The sequence below is a fragment of the Trachurus japonicus genome, chromosome 23 (genome assembly GCF_045865225.1).
Source record: "Trachurus japonicus isolate A0001 chromosome 23, Traja_1.0".
NCBI classification, from domain to species: Eukaryota; Metazoa; Chordata; class Actinopteri; order Carangiformes; family Carangidae; genus Trachurus; species Trachurus japonicus.
The window spans coordinates 24,993,901-25,013,056 of record NC_140929.1 but is presented as its reverse complement, the minus strand read 5'-3'; the positions used below and the strand labels follow the sequence as shown (position 1 = coordinate 25,013,056).

The 19,156-nt window shown below is 39.5% G+C and overlaps 2 protein-coding genes across 3 annotated transcripts; both read left to right on the top strand.

Annotated features, from left to right (window-relative positions):
* The first annotated feature begins 4,037 nt into the window (after positions 1-4,037).
* Positions 4,038-12,384, top strand: LOC146963105 (putative E3 ubiquitin-protein ligase HERC3). Its single transcript, XM_085769041.1, has 23 exons — positions 4,038-4,242; positions 4,390-4,510; positions 4,652-4,728; positions 6,632-6,853; positions 6,975-7,066; positions 7,282-7,412; positions 7,643-7,767; positions 7,854-7,930; positions 8,012-8,130; positions 8,299-8,358; positions 8,880-8,985; positions 9,094-9,289; positions 9,421-9,569; positions 9,660-9,776; positions 9,875-9,973; positions 10,135-10,305; positions 10,421-10,561; positions 10,765-10,931; positions 11,058-11,124; positions 11,246-11,316; positions 11,511-11,694; positions 11,795-11,897; positions 11,995-12,384. The coding sequence occupies exons 1-23, from the start codon at positions 4,038-4,040 to the stop codon at positions 12,201-12,203; spliced, it is 3,009 nt and encodes a 1,002-aa protein (XP_085625167.1). The 3' UTR covers positions 12,204-12,384.
* A 677-nt stretch (positions 12,385-13,061) lies between these two features.
* On the top strand, positions 13,062-19,156 carry pyroxd1 (pyridine nucleotide-disulphide oxidoreductase domain 1). Of its 2 annotated transcripts, none has more exons than XM_085769039.1 (13): positions 13,062-13,386; positions 13,527-13,607; positions 13,833-13,952; positions 14,434-14,562; positions 15,288-15,361; positions 15,493-15,689; positions 15,820-15,917; positions 16,075-16,177; positions 16,264-16,379; positions 17,289-17,411; positions 17,876-18,013; positions 18,195-18,284; positions 18,755-19,156. In XM_085769039.1, the coding sequence occupies exons 1-13, from the start codon at positions 13,309-13,311 to the stop codon at positions 18,911-18,913; spliced, it is 1,506 nt and encodes a 501-aa protein (XP_085625165.1). In that variant the 5' UTR covers positions 13,062-13,308; the 3' UTR covers positions 18,914-19,156. The 2 variants fall into 2 exon arrangements, with proteins under 2 accessions (XP_085625165.1, XP_085625166.1); XM_085769040.1 differs by having other exon boundaries at positions 13,066-13,386; positions 16,267-16,379.

Below are 19,156 nucleotides of genomic sequence, written 5' to 3'. Positions count from 1 at the left end.
TCTCCATGCGTTTTAAGCCACGTTATTATCACAGTTGCATGCAGGGGCCATGAGGTATTTACATCTATATGATAAGTTATATCTTAAAATAATACAGTAAAGTTTCATTAAAATAATAATAATATTTTTTAATTTTTTGGTAATCAGCTGTAGACTTTCTTATTTCCAGGAGTGTGACCAGATGTTTTTGATGGGGTGGCCCAAGTGGGGCACTGACTTATGGTGGGTGGCATGAGGCATGTGCACACGTAAACACACACCCACACAGGTTTTTGGGCATACCCAGTTTTGTCTGCAAAACCCATTATCTACTTCAATTACTAACACTGCAAGAAAAACAGACCTCCTAGTCAAAATACAGGAGTGGCAAAATACAATTGTGATAGAAAACCTCAATATTTTATTTTTGAGAAAAAAATTACTACAAAAGCCAGTATAAACATTGTATAAAATGCCTCTGACTGGGCATATAGTCTATTATATTTTGAGGTGGCACCTGGGGTGGCCAATCAGATTTCAGGAGTGGCCTGTACCGGCCACTCCCTGAACACACCACTGCTTATTCCTACCAAACACAAAGGCCAAAATACACTCAAAACTTAAATGGCCATTCTTGTTCATTACTCTTTATATCACACAGCTACATGATGTGTCTCTGTTTACCAGGTAACATCCAATCAATCAGACATAGGCAACATACAGTCTGTTATGCTAAAATGCCATGTGCAAGGAGTTGCTACAGGACAATGAGAGGATTGCTCTATTCTTTATGGGCTACATGTGTTTATAGTAGTGTGGTCTGTACGACTGCATGCCTGCGTCATCACCTGGGAACATGGAGCCCTACAGTACCACACTGTTGAGAGACAGATTATAAAATGAATAGTCATTGCGTCTGTATGGTAGATTTCTGGAGCCAGGTGTTGAAAAAATGAGTTGAATGCCAGAATATTCTGACATTCAACTCTTAAAATGACAAATTTACATTTTTACACTTCAATTTTTTCAATTTAAACTAAAAGAGATATAAAGAATTAAGTGGTTTTTTGCTGTTATATAGTACTACAAAGCCAGCATAGCATTATCAGTTGTTGTTGTGCTCCAGCCATTGCTGTGTTTACAATACACCATGTGATGTCAGGGCACTGCAGCTTCTGCAGCACAACCTGGATGTTACCGCTTAGGTTTGGGAGGTGACAAGATGGTCAAAGCATGGCAATCTAGGAGTGGAAAATGGAAGCCATATGAAAGGTATAACACAAGGGTTTTCTACTGCTGAGACTGCCCTTGATTTTCAGTTTTTGTAATAAGATAATATCACATACGGGGGTCGGGGGGTGGGGCTTTGTATTTGATCTCTTGCTGATTTTGTAAGTTCGCTCCCCACAAAGAAAAGGATGGGCTATGTTTTTCATGGTAAGTTTATTTAAACAGAGAAAGACAGGATATCAACAAAAACGGTTAGGGTTAGGGTTAGAAACAGAAACAATATCATCATATAAGGTTAGAAATGAATTAACATTTGATCGAGTGATATAAGGGCAAAAAAAAAAATACATCATCAAATCAAATCAAATCAAATCAAATCAAATACTTATCCATATATTGACTGCATATACTTGTGACATTATTTTTTCCCAAAATGTCAAACTATTGCTCCAAATAACAACTTGTCATCATACAATTCCTGTACTTAGGTTTTGCTACACTGCAAAACATCTATATGTCCACAGTGTTCAACTTTACTACATTCACAGACTCCTTTAGGCTGTGTATGTTTATGGTCCATAAAAATGTAAATCATTAATTGATTTTCTTGCCTTGCCTTCACTTAAGGCCTTATCCAGTCCAGTAATTATAGTCAGGTTAACTGTGATCCCAAATATGATTATAAATGGAGGCTGTAAACTTCTAAACTGTAAGTTTGCTCTTACAGCTTGTGTAGCCTGTTGCACTGTGGGTAGCTAATTGATGCATTATGATGTAGAGAATTATGAGTAATTTGTGGCATTGGTTTGGAAATATGATCAAAAGTTCCACAGACTATACATCATTAAGATACAAATTATACTGCATACACTGAATGCAATCAGTCTTATTTAAAACAAACCAACACTATTTGGCCAAGTTGTTTTTCATGGCATGAATGTGTCTCAGTGTGTTCCATATAGTCATGTGTTGTCTTCCTGCAGGGATTATTCAGGGTAACGTAATGAAAATCAAGAGGGGAAGTATGACGCACAGCATTAACCTGCGTTTGATTACCAGTGACCTGATCGTCTCAGACACTGACATCAATACTCCCATGCATGGTTAACACCGGCATAAAAGGTTTTTCAAAAATAGAACAAGTGGCGCCTTTTGCTGATGAATCCAAAAACAATGCAGCCATTATCCAGCAAACACCCTGGCAGAGAATGGGGATCGTGTCAAGATATGTCAATTATTTCATGTAAAATCACAAATGGCACTGTACTTCAGCTGTTATCAGGTGCTGAGTTGTTTATCTCTGCAGTAATGACGGCTGATGAACGCTGATGGAATTTTAGGTCTGATTCACGACCCGGTGGCCATGTTAATCTCTGACATTGACGTTACATTGTGATACGTTATGATCCAAAAATAAACCAAAAGGTCATTCTGACACCAAATTTCAAAACAAAAGACTGTAACCTTCTTTCACTGTATAATTGATTTACGGGTGTTTTAGCAGTGACTAACACTATACCTATATCAACACCTTCACTTTATCAGGTTAAAAATGTTTTGTGTTGTTGACGGCAGCATGAATAATATTGTTTTACAGTATCTTACTCAAACAGACTGTACTGTACATTTACTCTGTCAAGCCTAGCCTACCACATTATTATTATGTGTTTAGATTTGAAAACCACATACGTATTCATAACACATTTGACAATTAGGTTTATTGCAACAGTTTATTGTCATTCTGTTTGTAATGATTTTAACATAGGTCGACATTCATTTTCAGTCACAACTGACAAACACACGAGGCATAGTGATGTAAGTTTTGCTTTCACATGACATAAATATCTGCATTTAAAGCAGAAGTAAGTGATCCGGTGGTTTCGGCTAACTTCCTGTCAGCCGATGGAGTTAGCAGTCCCCGCCCTCGTCCCTACATCACCACATTCACGTGCATCCCTTGGCTGCACACACAGAGAGGACCGCCCCTTTATGCTGTTCTCTCTCCTCATTGGATAAAGGTTGTAGGATACAAGGAAAGTTTTCTCCTCGGCTTACAACAGAGCAGAGTGACTGACAGACCCGTGTTTCAGACCAAACACTCTATATAAGTGATTGCTGTCGGAAGATAGAAGACTTATTTAACACAAATATTCCACTTACTTCTGCTTTTTAACAAGCAGGCACTGATAGGCTATTTAATAATAAAAGATATCAGTAGGCTTACTGATATCTTATATTATTAAATAGCCTATCAGGAGACACTCTCCCCACTGAGCCTTATCAGCACTACTGTAAAACAGATGGGTCTAAGCATTTCAATGTTTATAGCTTGCTACATGGAAGTGGGGGAGCTATGCATATAGTTATGCATATAAGTTATGCATATAAAACAATTTTTATATATTATATATATATCCTTTTTGCACTAATAGGCTACTTTTTCTTTTTTATTCCTCTTCCATGTGCTGAGGGTCCCTATAACCCATATAATATATAGTGACCCCCAGGAGCCCACAAGGGGCCACGGGCCTAACTTGAAAACTACTAATTGTTACGCTAGCAAGTCGAAAAATGTAAACACAGCTGATCATTGCATCTATCACTTTTTTTCTTCTTTTTTAAAAGTGTTTCACTTTCATTTTTCTGACTCCTCTGGCTGTGCGTCAGTGTTACAGCAGGCTGCAGCTTGAAAACAAACCCCACACATGATAGGTTTTGTTTTCCTCACCGCTCACAGCTGACTCCAGTCTAAGTTTCGTTTCTGACTGACAGCTCAGCTGAGTCACAAAAACACAGCTGACAGCGGTGCCAAGCTTCAGTCCAGAGAGATGTTTTCATGGGGGGAGGAGCGCGGGTCGTGGAGGAGAGACGCTGGAGCTGGAGCGGCGGTCCACCTCTTCAGTAACCTGGATTACCACATCAGCCAGCTGTGTGCTGGTCGCTCTATGCTGGCTTTCGTCAAAACAGATGGAAATGCGTTCATCGTTCGCACAAACGAGAGCAGAGACGGCGGAAGAGTCAGAGGGAAACAGAGTGAGCATCACTTCCTGTTTAATTAATAGAGTTCATCTCTTACTGACCAAGCTCTGGCAAAAATGCATTGGTCCTTTTTGCACTAATAGGCTACTGACACCACAAAACTCTGCACCCATTATCTTCTGCTTTGTCCCTCACCCACAGAGTTTGTGAAGTGTGAAGAGAGGATCCAGGCTGTGAGCTGTGGTGATGACTTGGTCACACTGCTGTCAGACAGAGGCACAGTTTTCTGTGTGGACACGACTCGTGCCCCTTTCACTCCAAGGTAAAGAATTTACAATAGCTAAATGTAAAATATTTTAGATGTTTCACATTTGTATTATTGTCAGTCATTTCTCAGCACATAAAGTCCTCTATTGGTTTCATCCAGGTAAGCTCTGTTCTTTCCTTTTTCCTGCTCTCTCAGGCCGCTGGAAGCTTTGTGCAACATTCCAGTTTTTCAGGTTGCTTGTGGGAAGCAGCATTCAATTGTCCTCACCAAAGGTACAGTAAGAAAAATATCTGTTCTCACTCACCTTGTTTATTATGTTCAAAAGTGTGTTTACATCAATGCAAAACAACAAAAAGGAATTCTGTCATTAAAAAAAAGATATGAACCATCTTTTAAAATTCATTAGGATTTCCATTACTACACCATGAGCAGCTACTTATATTAAATCATGAGCAACATAATATATTAAAGGGATAGTAGCATTTTTTTTAAAGTGGGGTTGTATGATCTACAAATAGCCCCTAAGTACTTTAATTGCAGTAGAAGACTCTCTGCACTCCTCCCGTTAGCAACGCCAGCCCATAGCCCTGCCCAGAGATTTACGACATACAGTGTTGTGAACAGACCCAAAGAAACGGCCTATTTTCACGGCCTAAAAGAGGTTTTACCTGAAAAAAAATACACAGTTCCATTGTTCGCTATAATATAATTTTTTCCAGCCCCTCAAAGTGCAGGAAAAACACAGTTTTTATTTGGACCTAACCAACTGCTGATCGGTGAGCGCTAACCCTGGGCGGAGGGATACGTGAGTTGGTTAGGTCCAAATAAAAACTGTGTTTGTCTATGGTTTTTTACTTTACAGTCTATGGTTTTTTTTACGAAGGAGTATTAGGGCCAGCCAGAGCGATGTTATATCTATCGCTCTGGGGCCAGCCAGCCAAAAAAAAAAATCCGGCACAAGAAAAAAAAAAAGCCAGGCAAAAAAACAAAACAAAACTGCAGGCTTGACCACGTACCACAACAAAGCGACAAGCGACTGACTGCTCCATGACAGCAGCAGAGTGACAGACAGGCTCTTGTAGTAGTATTTGTAAATACTACAAATACCACAGGAGAGGAGGAGAGGAGATAGGCCTATCCTGTATAGTAGCCTATTTGTATTTGTAAATACTACAGGAGGAGGCAGAGACCTGGATCGCGGTGGTCTAGTCACGGAGGTGTCTCCAGTCACGTTTAGTCACGCTAAACGTTAGCTCATATAACGTCTCTATGTAACTTATAAATGATTGTGTGTGTTTGTTTTGGGGGGGGGGCAGCCATAGATATGGGGGACAGCAATGAAGAACATGCGTTGCTGATTGCTGTACGTTAGCAACAGGGGTTGGACACGGAAGTGATTCGTGTGCCGATTCTGAAGTAGGCCTACCGCTTAAGTTTTCTTGTTTTCATTGTCATACTCCGGCATTGAGTCAAAGTTAATCGGCTTTATTGTTCACTTTTATGGCGCTGCAGAGTTTGGCCTGTCTGTCACTCTGCTGCTGTCATTGAGCCGACAGTTGCTTGTCACTTTGTTGTGGTACGTGGTCAAGCCTCTGCAGTTTTTTTTGCCTGCCTTTTTTTTTTTCTTGTGCTTGATTTTTTTTTTTTGCCTGATTTTTTTTTTTGCCTGACTTTTTTTTTTCTTGTGCCGGATTTTTTTTTTTTTTTGCCTGACTTTTTTTTTTTTTTTCTTGTGCCGGATTTTTTTTTTTTTTGCTTACTTTTTTCCCTTGCCGTGGATTTTTTTTTTTTTTTGGCTGTTTTTTTTTTTTTTTGGCTGGCCCTAATACTCCTTCGTAGTTTTTCCTGCCCTTTGAAGGGCTGGAAAAAATTATATTATAGCGAACAATGGAACTGTATTTTTTTCCCAGGTAAAACCTCTTTTAGGCCGTGAAAATAGGCCGTTTCTTTGGGTCTGTTCACAACACTGTATGTTGTAAAGCTATGGGCTGGCGTTGCTAACGGGAGGAGTGCAGAGTCTTCTACTGCAATTAAAGTACTTAGGGCTATTTGTAGATCATACAACCCCACTTTAAAAAAATGCTACTATCCCTTAAGTGAAATCTTCTTCTTTAGGAAGCAAAGCCCATATTTTACCTTTCTAGACTTTGTAGTGTGATTATGATTTTTCCACAGATGGTCGGGTGTACACATGGGGGCAGGACTCCAGGGGCCAGCTGGGGCTCGGGAAGAGGAAGCCCAGTGCCAGCTCACCCCAACATCTCCAGTGTGTGTCAGTGATGCCCCTGGTCCAGATCGCTGCAGGGGGGGAGCAGAGCTTCGCCCTCTCTGTGTCTGGAGGTGTGTTCAGCTGGGGCAGAAACAACTGTGGGCAGCTCGGGCTGGGAGACACATCAGGTGCTGTACAACCATACCATATGTATTTACGTAAACATGTTGTCTCTTTTTGTTACAACAGTAATCTAGCTAATTCTTACCCCATTGCATGCAAACATCAATGCTCATTTCTTCTCTATAGACAGACACACACCAACTCTAGTTCACTGCCTGAACAAGAAGAAAACTCTTCATATTTCATGTGGAGAAGATCACACTGCTGTTTTGACAAAGGTGAGTTTAAAAAATGCTGGTGATGAAATATATCACACAAATTTACTTTGATTAAAGTACTTAGTTTAAAACTATATTTAATTCACCTGAGTGCACAGTCAGATATGAAATATTTTATTATTTTATTTTATTTATTTCTTTTCAAAGGCCTCAACAGTGACTTTTCTATGTAATTAAACAGTAGGCTATCTCTTGCTGTCTGGTTGCTCTCTCAGGATGGTGCAGTGTTTACATTTGGCAGCGGTCAATATGGGCAGCTTGGACACAATTCATTCAGGAATGAACTCCGTCCTCGTCTTGTTGGAGAGCTCTTTGGGGCAAAGGTCATCGAGATTGCATGTGGACGGTACCATATATTCCTCTCTTATTATTATTGAAATAATTCAGATTTCTTTGTAAAAGAACTAAGCAATGACATAATATTGATCCCCATAAATAACCTGAATTAGGTGAAAGAATTTCACATCATCACATATGGCCTGGAACCTGCTGTGATGAGAACTATAAAAAGGGAAGAGGTAATTGATCTGTGTCTATTTCTGAAAATGCACTGTTTGTCATACATTATCTACTCAGACATCACACATTAGTGTTGACTGGCTCCAAGATAGTCTACTCCTTTGGGTGTTCAGAGCAAGGGCAGCTGGGACATGGAGATGAGAGCCACCCATCTGTGCCACTACCTGTTGCACTGCCACAAAGTAACTACATTTCAGTGTACTACATACAAATTAAATTCACTTATGTGGATGCAATTAAGTAACTCTGACACCTATACTCATTTCAGACGGCAGAAATGGTCTCAAAATTAGAAACATCTTTGCAGGAGGAAACTCTTCATTTGCAACATGCTCCTCTGATGAGGTAACGTGATACATACAATTTCAGGTGTGATTGCGGGACAATAATGTGAATGAATATCATATAATTTAGTTTATGTTGCAGGAAGCTTACAAGGAGTCAAACACAGACGGAATCAGCAACGAAACACAACATTGTCTTGCGGACATGATTGACAGATGGACTTCGAAATGTGATTCAAAGACATGGAAGAAGATAAAACAGTTAAGTGTGATGCGCTAGCAGCTGTTAATATTCTCACTATGTAACCTGTTTGATTTTTTTTTGTTTTTGTTTGATGTTTCGTGACTGTAATTATTCTTTTAGATCCAAAGGTATTTTGACATTTATTTTCTTATTGCAATGGTTTATAAATGTGAACTTTTTTACAGGGAAATCCGCAGGTTCTTTTCCTCAGCATCCTGTTTGAACAAATGCTTCCTTGAGGAAAGGTAGGCCTACACACAGTACTGAAGTACATAATGATCATTTATGTGCTGAATTGTAGAATGACTGAATTCACTTCTCAGCCCAGGTGGCAGTAAGGTTCTACGGATGACCCTTATGGTTTGATATTGGTCCTTGGGTTCCTTCTGGATTGACATTGTGGTGAATTTTGGTTCATAAATTTACAGTTTCTCCGTGATAACTTATACTATCTGCTGATCCCCTTATTATCTATTAGTGCCATGACCAAGTCAAAAATAGAATGTCTCCAATACTTCGGTATCACCAAATACCCATGAAAAGGTCATTCCCATCTGCCTCAGATGTCCTTGTGTTGAGTCTTAATTAGCATATATTAGCATGGTAATGCATTAAACTAGGAGGATGATCATGGTAAAGTAGCATCTTAGCTTATGACCATGTTAATATCTTTGCTATACCTTATACTGTATGAGCATAGCCATAAGCCTACAAAGCTGCTATTGTGGATGTGGAGCTAGTGAGTGTCTGTTTTTTTTCCTCTTAGCAAAGACAAACATTTCCAGACATCAACAAACTACCACGGCTTGAACTTGGAACTTGCACAAAGTGCTTTCGTGAAACTGGTGGTGAGGGATGATGTCTTGGCAGAGGTAAATGAGTTGTACACTATGTAACCTGTACCTGTAAGTCTGAATATCTATGCCACTGTTTCAAATGGGTGCTGTAGTAATTATTTGAAATTGTTTTCAAATGAACAGGTAGAAGCTGCTTTGCTGCAGTTGCCTCTCTCCTCTAATGTGACACCAGTGGGAGTGGAGGGCATGAGGATCTTTCTACTTCTCCATGAGTTTCTATATGTGATTCAGAATCACAAAAAGCAAGAGAACACCAAGCTTGCAGAGGCGGTTGCTGCAGCACTACTGAGCTTGCCTCCAGAAAGTCTGCAGGTCATAGGTACTGTGACAGCTGCACACTGTCTTTTTATCACATTGAATCAAGAGACAGTGGATTTAAGTTGCCGTCTGCTCAGCTGTGGGATGCTCACTGAGACTGATGTTTGCATATCTCCACCTTGTCTTTCTCAGAGGCGTGGTTGTTTTCACATTCGGCCTCCACCACGATCAGATATGTGAAGGTGTGGAAGCAGGCCCTCTCAGTCATTCTGTCCTTAAAGCCTGTTCCTCGCAACTCTGGAGTCCAAAATCTGCTACTAGTCCTCCAGTACATGTACAATGTTAGTATCAATCTCTGTCACACAGTATAATCCTACACCTACATCTTTGTTGAATGTTTCACCTGATTAAAAAAAACACTTGTTTTAAAGGTCAACAGCCGGACCCCGGAATCTCGAAGGATACAAGAAAGTGATTTTTGTCTCCTGATCAATGAAGACTTTCTCTATGAGGACCTGCAGCTTTGGCATTCACAGTTGATACACAGGGTAAAATAAAATAATTTCTGATCTCCACTGTCTATGTCTGAGCTTCAATGGTTGTCATATCCATCCATCATATTTTTAAATTTAAATGCTTCTTTTAGAGTGCACATGCTGAGCCACTTATCCTTTGTGGTTTTCCAACTGTGATGAGTCTGCAATCAAAAAAAACTGTTTTTGAGATGTATACAGAGGACACCATGGTAATTAAAGTCTGTGCCTTATGAGAAATAGTCTTACATGAAATATTATCCAAGAAATGTGTGTGTTACTTGTGTCCAAAAGAATACAAGTTGCTTATCAATCTGGAAAACAGTAATTGAAAAACAAGCCTTTAACTGTGAATTGTTATTCATTATTATAGAGAGAAACAATGGGTAGCTTTTGGTGGAATTACTACTTGGAAAATGGGTGTGATTTTCTCCTGCCTCGAGAACTGCTTTGTGAAGTGCACCTGAAACGAGCAGCAACTTTAGACGACACCTTTAAACATCTGGAGTCTGTTGATCACAGTGACTACAAAAGGCCACTTGTGGTAAATATGTCATTTTGATGTGATAGAAATAGTGTGGTCGGAGTCATTGCATTACTGCTTTATTATTGAGTCAACACTGATATATACTAAATCATTGTATCCTTTTGTCTTCTAGGTCTGTTTTGATGGTAACAATGAATTTGACAACATCCAAAACAAAGACCTTTTTCATAAAGTCTTTCATGAGATGGTGTCAGATGACTCTGGGATGTTCATGTTCAATGACTCCAAAACAGTGGCATGGTTCCCTTCCAGAGTAAGAATTCAGATCCTCATACAGGAAAATAACAATGAAAATACTCATGGTTCACTTTATCCATTGGATTTCCATCTGATAATATGCAATGATGAAACAATATTGAGTTACATTTTTTTTAAAGTGCAAACATCTATCATGTATTAAAGCATTGTGTAAACTGGATTTCAGATTATTTAAACTGTCTCTACCATCAACAACAGGCAAAGCAGACGCCCCAGAGATACTTCCTGTTTGGGGTTTTGTGTGGATTGGCTTTTTACAACAAGTGCATCATACACCTACCCTTCCCACTGGCTCTGTTCAAGAAACTGGTCGGTGTAAAGCCTTCACTGGAGGACATGATGGAGTTCGATCCATCTCTTGGAAAGTAAGAGAAAACTAATGTGAATTTAAATTACACAAACATGAAGGTTTTGGTGCTGATTTTTAGACCTTGCTGTAAATATTGAACAGTGTCATTTATGCTTTAATGTTGTTTTTATTGTATATCAAGGAGTCTGCAGGACATCCTGGAAGACTATGAAGATGAGGACATAGAAAGCCTGTATTTGGATTTTAATGTAAGTGTTTTTATCCAGGTGACCAGTAACTTCTCAATTATCCTCTTTCTGATATTCAACTGACCAATTATTATCAGTTCCTAAAACAGTGATAGCCTATCTCTCTTCTATTTTCCAAAAGATCGACTGGGATGGCACAAAGGTTGACCTTGATCCTGAAAATCCTGCAAAACCACTGACAGGTCAAAATAAGTAAGGACCAGGAAAATAATTTGTTACACTGCCCAATGTGAAATGCATGGATAGATTAGGTCACAATATGATACAATACACATGCACATTTAATACATCATGAAACAGAGTGCAGAGAAGGATCAGAATGTAATCAGATATTTTTGGTTTTTTACACTTTATTCAGTTATACTGTATTTGTATCTATTAAAAAGGGAGGAGTATGTGGACGCCTATGTGAATCATGCTTTCAACACATCAGTGGAGAGTGTGTTTTTGGAGTTTGAGAGAGGCTTCTTCCAAGTGTGTGAACCGAAACTGGTAAAACTGTTCCAACCAAAGGAGCTGTATGACGTGCTCGTGGGCAAAGACTTCTATGACTGGGAAAAGCTGAAGCAGGTATAGATTCAAAACATGAGCTCCACCTGGTTCTTTACGTAAATACTGAAAAAAACAGCCTGCCTGGAGTCATTTTAATGGTCTCTTTCATTTTAATTAGAACACAAGCTATGAGGGAGAGTACCATGTTGACCATCCCACTGTACAGATGTTTTGGGAGGTTTTTGATGAACTAACTGAGGAGCAGAAGACAACGTTTCTTTGTAAGTACAGTAATTCAACTACAAGAATATACTACAAATTTTCAACTTTTTAAATTCAAAATGAGAGGATCTTACTGACCGCTTTTCTCTTCATTAGGGTTTCTGACGGGTTTTGAGAGGGTGTCTGTTCTCGGTCTGGAAAACATCAAGATGACAATCAGGGTTCAACAAGTGATGGAGCTCCCAGCTGATCAGTGCCTCCCTGAGACACACACATGTTTCTCCTGGCTGGACCTGCCACTATACTCAACCAAGGAGGTTATGCAAACCATGCTGACAGAGGCCCTGAGAAATAGAAGAATCTAAAAAAATAAAAGTGATGCAGACTGGCACGCTCACTTTGTAAACAGACGACCAAACAGTACCAGTGTGTAGCAACAGTCCTTTATGATAATGTGTGGTTCACAGGTGTCAAAAATTCAGGCATCAAATGTCATTGTGAGAAAGACTTTGAAGTGGGAACTTATTTATAAATGTGTTATCGACATATGTTGCAGGGAAAGATAAGTTATTGAATTCTATTTATTTTGTGTTACATCTCCCTAGGAAATAAATTGTGTAAAGTGTTTTTTGTTTTGTTTGTTTTTTTTAATCATTTTTGTGTTCAAGTTAAACAATGTTTTCAAAATAACTGTATACAGATAAGCATAATTCTATGCATTTGTGTAGCCTACTGTCTACATTTGTAACTAAAACTATATTGAAATGAAATGGGAATATTATATTGAAGAAATAAAAATAAACATTCTAAAGTTCACTTCAGTTAGGACAAATATATTCTTATTCAGACTATTTTTATATCATAAAAACTCAATCCATACCTTCAATTTCATCACTTTTTAAGTGCCATGACAGCACGTGGCCAATACATAGCTACACTATAGGTGATGCATTCACATAAACTGCTCGTCAAAACACAATTACAGTAGGACAATTAACATTTTCACTACACAGCTTGAACTGTAGAGTTTATGTCGTCAGTCTGAGGAGTTGACATTAATTGAGTTATGTATTTAAATATTTAGTTTACATGGCAAATAACCGATTGTAATAGGAAAGTCTTGTTAGTATCGACTTTAGCGGCCAACAAACGCCTGTGGCTCATGTTTAGTACATCATGCCAAGTTCGCAGGTTCGCACGCATAGAAATTGTACCTGCTGCTTGCCGTAGTTATTTGTAAACACGGAAGTTACTTTAGTCAGTCTCATGTGCTGTAGACCTTTAGCCCGGTTACATATCACAACAGATTGCTATAAGCATTTTGACCCTAAACAAGAAGACGCTGGGTCTTAAATGTTTATCAGCGAGTCTATATTAACAGACAAAGAGAGTGTAAGAGTGTTTTGCCGTCGGAAAATGCGCGGCTTAGTGAAATAGCTTAGCCCGTTAGCTTAGCTTTGTGTAAAAGGAATGGAAGATAAAGTGGAGAAAACGTTTCAGTTTGTGGTCGTAGGAGGTGGTATCGCGGGTGTGACGTGTGTTGAGCAGGTGAAAATGCATTGATAAGGACGAGATAACTCTGCAAAAAGAAAAAAATGCATTTATGAACTTAGATATAAAAGCTTTTGTTTACTACTGTTGTGTTTATGATGAATCTACTTAACATGAGTCTAAATCTTTATTGACAGCTGTCATCCCAGACTCCGTCAGCTGAGGTGGCTCTGATCACAGCAGGTGCCCATATCAAGGCAGTGACCAACTATAAACAGGTCAGGATGATGATGATGAAGGCAGCAATATGGTTTTGTTTTCCAATGGGTCTCCCTCTCTCTATATGTAAGGTGATCTACCACATAATTACAACATCAACAATGACACGGAGAAGATCAAACACATTTTTTTGCATCATGAACATGATGTCTTAACTGTCTAAGTAAGTTGCTTTAAATGAATGGATCTTTCAACATTTTTCATTGTCATTATTCTTTATGAAGGTGTCAAAGACGCTGGAGGAGTTCGATGTAGAGGAGCAACCATCCAGTGTTTTGGGAGGAAAATTCCCCAACCTGACTGTCATCCACTCTGCTGTCAAATCACTTCACACACAATCACATGTGAGTATCTATTTGCAGAAAGTAGCATAAATTGTCAGACTGAAGTTATAATGTGACTATGAATTTGTTGTATGTTAATTTAATAAGTACCGGTAACAGGGCCTGCTTGTAAATTGTCTCATAATTATGGATCCCATATGTCACAATTGTTCCAGTAAAAGCTATACGCTGTGATTCTTAATTAGCTGTTTTCTTCTGAAGAATTACAGTATGTATCAGAATGCAGTGGTTTCCTGCAACATATGCCAGCCTGTTTGGTATTTATCTACTATTGCCACCTTGTGGACATGTGGCTACAACATGTACTCTAATGTAACAGGACTGTGATAATGATTAGTAAAAGTGTGACCAAAGGTGAATTACTTTTGTGTCCGAAATCACATCAGCATTTTCTTGAAGTGAATGATGAGAAACAACAACTGTAGCTTGGAGATAGAATTAATCACAAGTTCTAACGAAGTTTACTTCCCTCCCTTCTCAGACTGTGGAAACCACAGATGGACGCATTTTTGGTTATGAGAATCTGTGTATCTGCAGCGGGGGCAGACCTAAGCTCCTAACCCAGGAAAACCCTTATGTGCTGGGGATACGGGACACAGACAGTGCCCAGGTACGACCCCATCCCTCTGGATGTTTGTGTTGTTATTAACATTACTGTCTGAAAGTCTGAAAGTTGTTGTGCAGATCCTTGTTCTTTGTACAAAATGTGCATCTGGCTGCTGCAGCTACAACAACATTGTAGTGGCCTTTCTCTTCCTCTGACCAAATCAATAAAAAGTAAGTCACCGCTGTTGCTGACATAGCTCATAAATTGACGTGTGCATGGGTGCGATGAAACCATTGTCCAAACGAAGTTTCACTGTTAACCACAAAAGGATTTATTTGTTCTTACTATACACAATTCAAACTAAACATCTACCTCTCAGCCACGGCACATCATGTCACGGTCAAAGAATTGTGTGCTTCCCCATCAGCAATACCTGTCCCTTGTTCGCCCCCCCCCCCCCAAACATCTTGTTGTGTTTGTACAAGTAGGGAGCTCAAAGAAGGAAACTCTACCAGGCCTGATCATATCACACATTCATTTTAAAAGTAAATTTCAAAAACTGTTACTCTGTATCATAAACTGCCAGTAGAATAATTAACAATGGGATATGCACTCGATGACAACTTTATATGCCCGTAAAATCTTATTTTGAGATAAATCCCAGATGCACACTTACTGTGGTGATTCACACAAGACAGTTAAAAAGTTTGACTTTTGATAGAATTTTAATATCAGTGATTTTTATTATTATGTGGTTTCTCACCAGATTTCTTGTGTTTGTATTTCAGGAGTTTCAGAAGCGGTTATCTAAAGCAAAGATAATTGTAGTTGTTGGAAATGGTGGAATAGCCTTGGAATTAGTGTGAGTAAGAGACCATGTCGACTGTTTTCTTATTTCTTTGACCTGGTTAAAAAAACTGCATTTAAAGGTTTTATTTGACAGCCTACACTTCCCGTCCGTTCATTCACTGATAATAAATGTTCTCTGTGCAGGTATGAGGTGGAAGGCTGTGAGGTGATCTGGGCTGTGAAGGACAAGGCCATAGGAAATACTTTTTTTGACCCAGGAGCGGCCCAGTTCCTCATCCCGTCACTGGAAGCTGACAAACCCGAGAGGGACGCTCCCTGTAAGAGGCCTCGCTACACCACAGAGGAACCGGCAGCTGGAGCATCACAGACCTTCACCGCAGGTCTTCATCTTGATGTTTATCTAATCTTCTCTTATGCTGCAGTGAAATCTCTTCCTGGGATGTTGGGCGCTCATTTTATTTTGATACATATTGTATTACTGAGGTGTTTAATGTGTCTGTCCTCTCCCAGATAGAACTTCACGCAGGCACGGTTCTGGTCCTACAGAGCCAGGTAGCGCTCTGGGTCCAGACTGGCATGAAGGAATAGCTCTCCGAGGAGCCGAACAGGTGAGACAGCGCTTGCACCTTTGCTACGTTAAGCATGTAGGTCAGCTTGTGTGGAGTCTGTTTGTGTGCGAAATACCCGCTGCGAACAAATCTGTAACGGTGTTGACCTTATGTTCCTGTTCTCCTGAGTCTCTTCTCTGGTTTGGCGTGTGCTCAGGTGTCCCACAGAGTTTCAGTGGAATACCAGTGTGAGGTGGAAAAGATCTTCACCTCTGAGGAGCTGCTCGATTCCCAACAACAAACACTCAGACCTGAGAACGGTGAGAACTAGATTTGCTGCTCGGACTTGTCCTCTAATTGTTACCCCCCCCTCCTTTTCATTCTTTCAGCTTTTCTTCTCTCTCAGTAGGATCCTGGCCAGTTTACGTCCAGCTGACCAATGGAAAGACATTTGGCTGTGATTTTGTGGTCAGTGCCACTGGTGTCGTGCCAAACACGGAACCATTTCTCCATGGCAACAATGTGAGTGAACTCAGCCAAATGCAAAATAACTCATAACTACACAAGTCACAACTGTGCCTAATGAGGAACATTACTGTAGGATGTTACTACATGAAGGACAAATGAGCTCTCCTACACCAGCACTACACCAGACCATAAAGTTGGATTTGATGTAATACCAGCAGAGTTGGACAAAGTACACAGCTTAAGTACTTCAATATAAGAGGAAGCTGTTAATCAAACCTTTTGTTGAGTGGAAGTAGCTATTGGAGTACATGCTTTAAAAAATCAGTATTCAGAAGTAGGTTGAGTCAACAAAAGAACAAAGAACAGCCTTTTTACTATTAACAGCATAGCAGTGTTTAAGTTTAGATGTGGTAAACACAGTAAACTATTAAATTTCAATCTGAGCTTGTCCAAAAATTAAGCATTTGAACACATATTTCAAAATGAATGAAAATGTATTAAACTGACTAAAGGCTTTGGTTGACATTAACAAAAAATTTCAAGAAATACAATATTTCTGTTTTTGCTGTATGTCTTTAATTCCCCAAAAATAATACTCAGGTAAATTTCAAATACTCATACATACATTTCTAAGTACAGTACTCAAGTAAATGTTAATGATCCAATGGTTGGATGAAAGTGGCCTTGTACATATTTCTCCCACAGCCTTTAAGATCATCTATTGATGAAGTTATCAGTTAAGATCTGCTAGTGAAAGTTGAGCTAGTAGGCTTCATCAGACACAGAAAGTCATGTAGGTTTCTCAGCAGTTGTGTTTTAACGCCTCTAGATGTCACTAAAGGACAGATGAGCAGTCATCACCCTGGTGTCCAGCCACTAACACCCCCTCGTTTCAATTATCACAACAGAAATATCAGTCATATACTGGCTTGTAATAATGCTCACTACTTTGTATGTGTTTAGTTTGCACTTGCAGACGATGGTGGCCTGCAGGTTGATGATCACATGTTGACATCAGAACCAGACGTCTATGCCGCAGGAGATGTTTGCACGGCATGCTGGGAACACAGTCCACTGTGGCAGCAGGTATGCTAACAGACAAATTCATTCATTCACTAAGAAATTTCTCCTCTGGCTTGGCATCTTTAGAAACAAAATAACATAATGGGGTTACTGCCTTCAGACTAAGTGATGTCAATTTTTAACTTTTATCTTTCAGTTCTGCTTACAAACTACTTTAAGCCCATTCACTTTCATTTCTTACATTAGTATTAACAGCTCTACCAATGTGAATTATTAAAAGCAACAGAAATGAATTATTTAATCATTAATTAGACACATGAGCTGTAAACCATTTACCAAAGCTGAAAGACAAGCTTGTGATCCTTGATATGATAGTTATACATGAACAAGTATTTGAATTCAAGTGAGATAAGATTGAAAATGTTTAACGAACACAAAAAAAAAACAGTATACAAAATAATCATTTTGTCTTGTAGCAAAAGTGCCTGATATACAAAAGTTATTGTGTGTGTGTGTGTTGTACACAGATGCGTCTGTGGACCCAGGCCCGTCAGATGGGCTGGTACGCAGGCCGTTGCATGTCGGCACACGTCCTGTCAGAACCGATAGAACTGGACTTCTGCTTCGAGCTCTTCTCACACATCACCAAATTCTTCAACTACAAGGTGTGTGGTTTAACTGCAGGCTATTTATTTATAACCGATATGTTAATCATCTACCATGCAAGTTACAACTGTTTTCCATTACCTCCACCAATCTTCAAGGTCATTTTTACAATGCTACAGAGTTCTCCTCTCTGATTCTCTGAGCTCACTAACAACTTCCTGTCTTCTGGTCATGCCACAGGTGGTCCTGCTGGGAAAGTTTAATGGGCAGGGGCTGGGGCCCGACCAGGAGCTGCTGGTGCGTTGTACCAAAGGCCAGGAGTATGTCAAGGTGATGAGAATAAGAAAATAAGTATAAATGGACTTGGTGTGTTGATTGTTCCAATGATTTTACAGTGTCAGTCTATTTTTACTGACTCACTAGCATAAACAATGAGTTTGTTATCCTCCACACAAACTCAGGGAACTGTGACTTCTTTGTAAGTGATATGAAAACGGAAACTGCTTTTGAGTATGTAAGCCTTTCTTGTTGTTCCAGTGGCATCTGGAAAATATGCCATGACATAAACATGTTTTTTAATTTTTTGTAAGCATGTGAAAGGAACCACTGTTCTTTTATGTGTATGATCTAATGCCAGGTTTGAGTCAGGCACAAACTAAGACTTTAAAACCTTTGGTCAGTCGCACCTGAAGTAGCACCTGAAGATGTTTGTACTTTCCCTCAGCAGCAGGGGAAATCTTAATTTCTAATTTAGTTTAGTTTGTATATTCATGCAGTTTACTCTTGGATTTCTGTTCCAGGTGGTTCTCAGCGGAGGGAGGATGGTAGGAGCGGTGCTGATCGGGGAAACAGACTTGGAGGAGACCTTTGAGAACCTAATCCTCAACCAGATGGATCTGACACCTTATGGAGAGGAGTTGCTCAACCCTGACATTGATATAGAGGACTACTTTGATTGAGCGACTTTGGACAACATTCAACATTGCAACCACAAAAGTCTTGGTAGAAGGTAGAAGGCATTGGTGAGAAACTCATGCCGAAGAAAGCCTAAAGGCTGGGGGAGGAATCCTGCAATTTGTTATGTCTAAACCAGTGGGTGTGTTAGATATTTTTTTGGCAATGAGAAAAAGACAAGGGAGGGTTGTCTTTGCTCTTACTAAGCCATCTGTAAATTTAAGAAATTAAATTATTTTCAAAAGCAA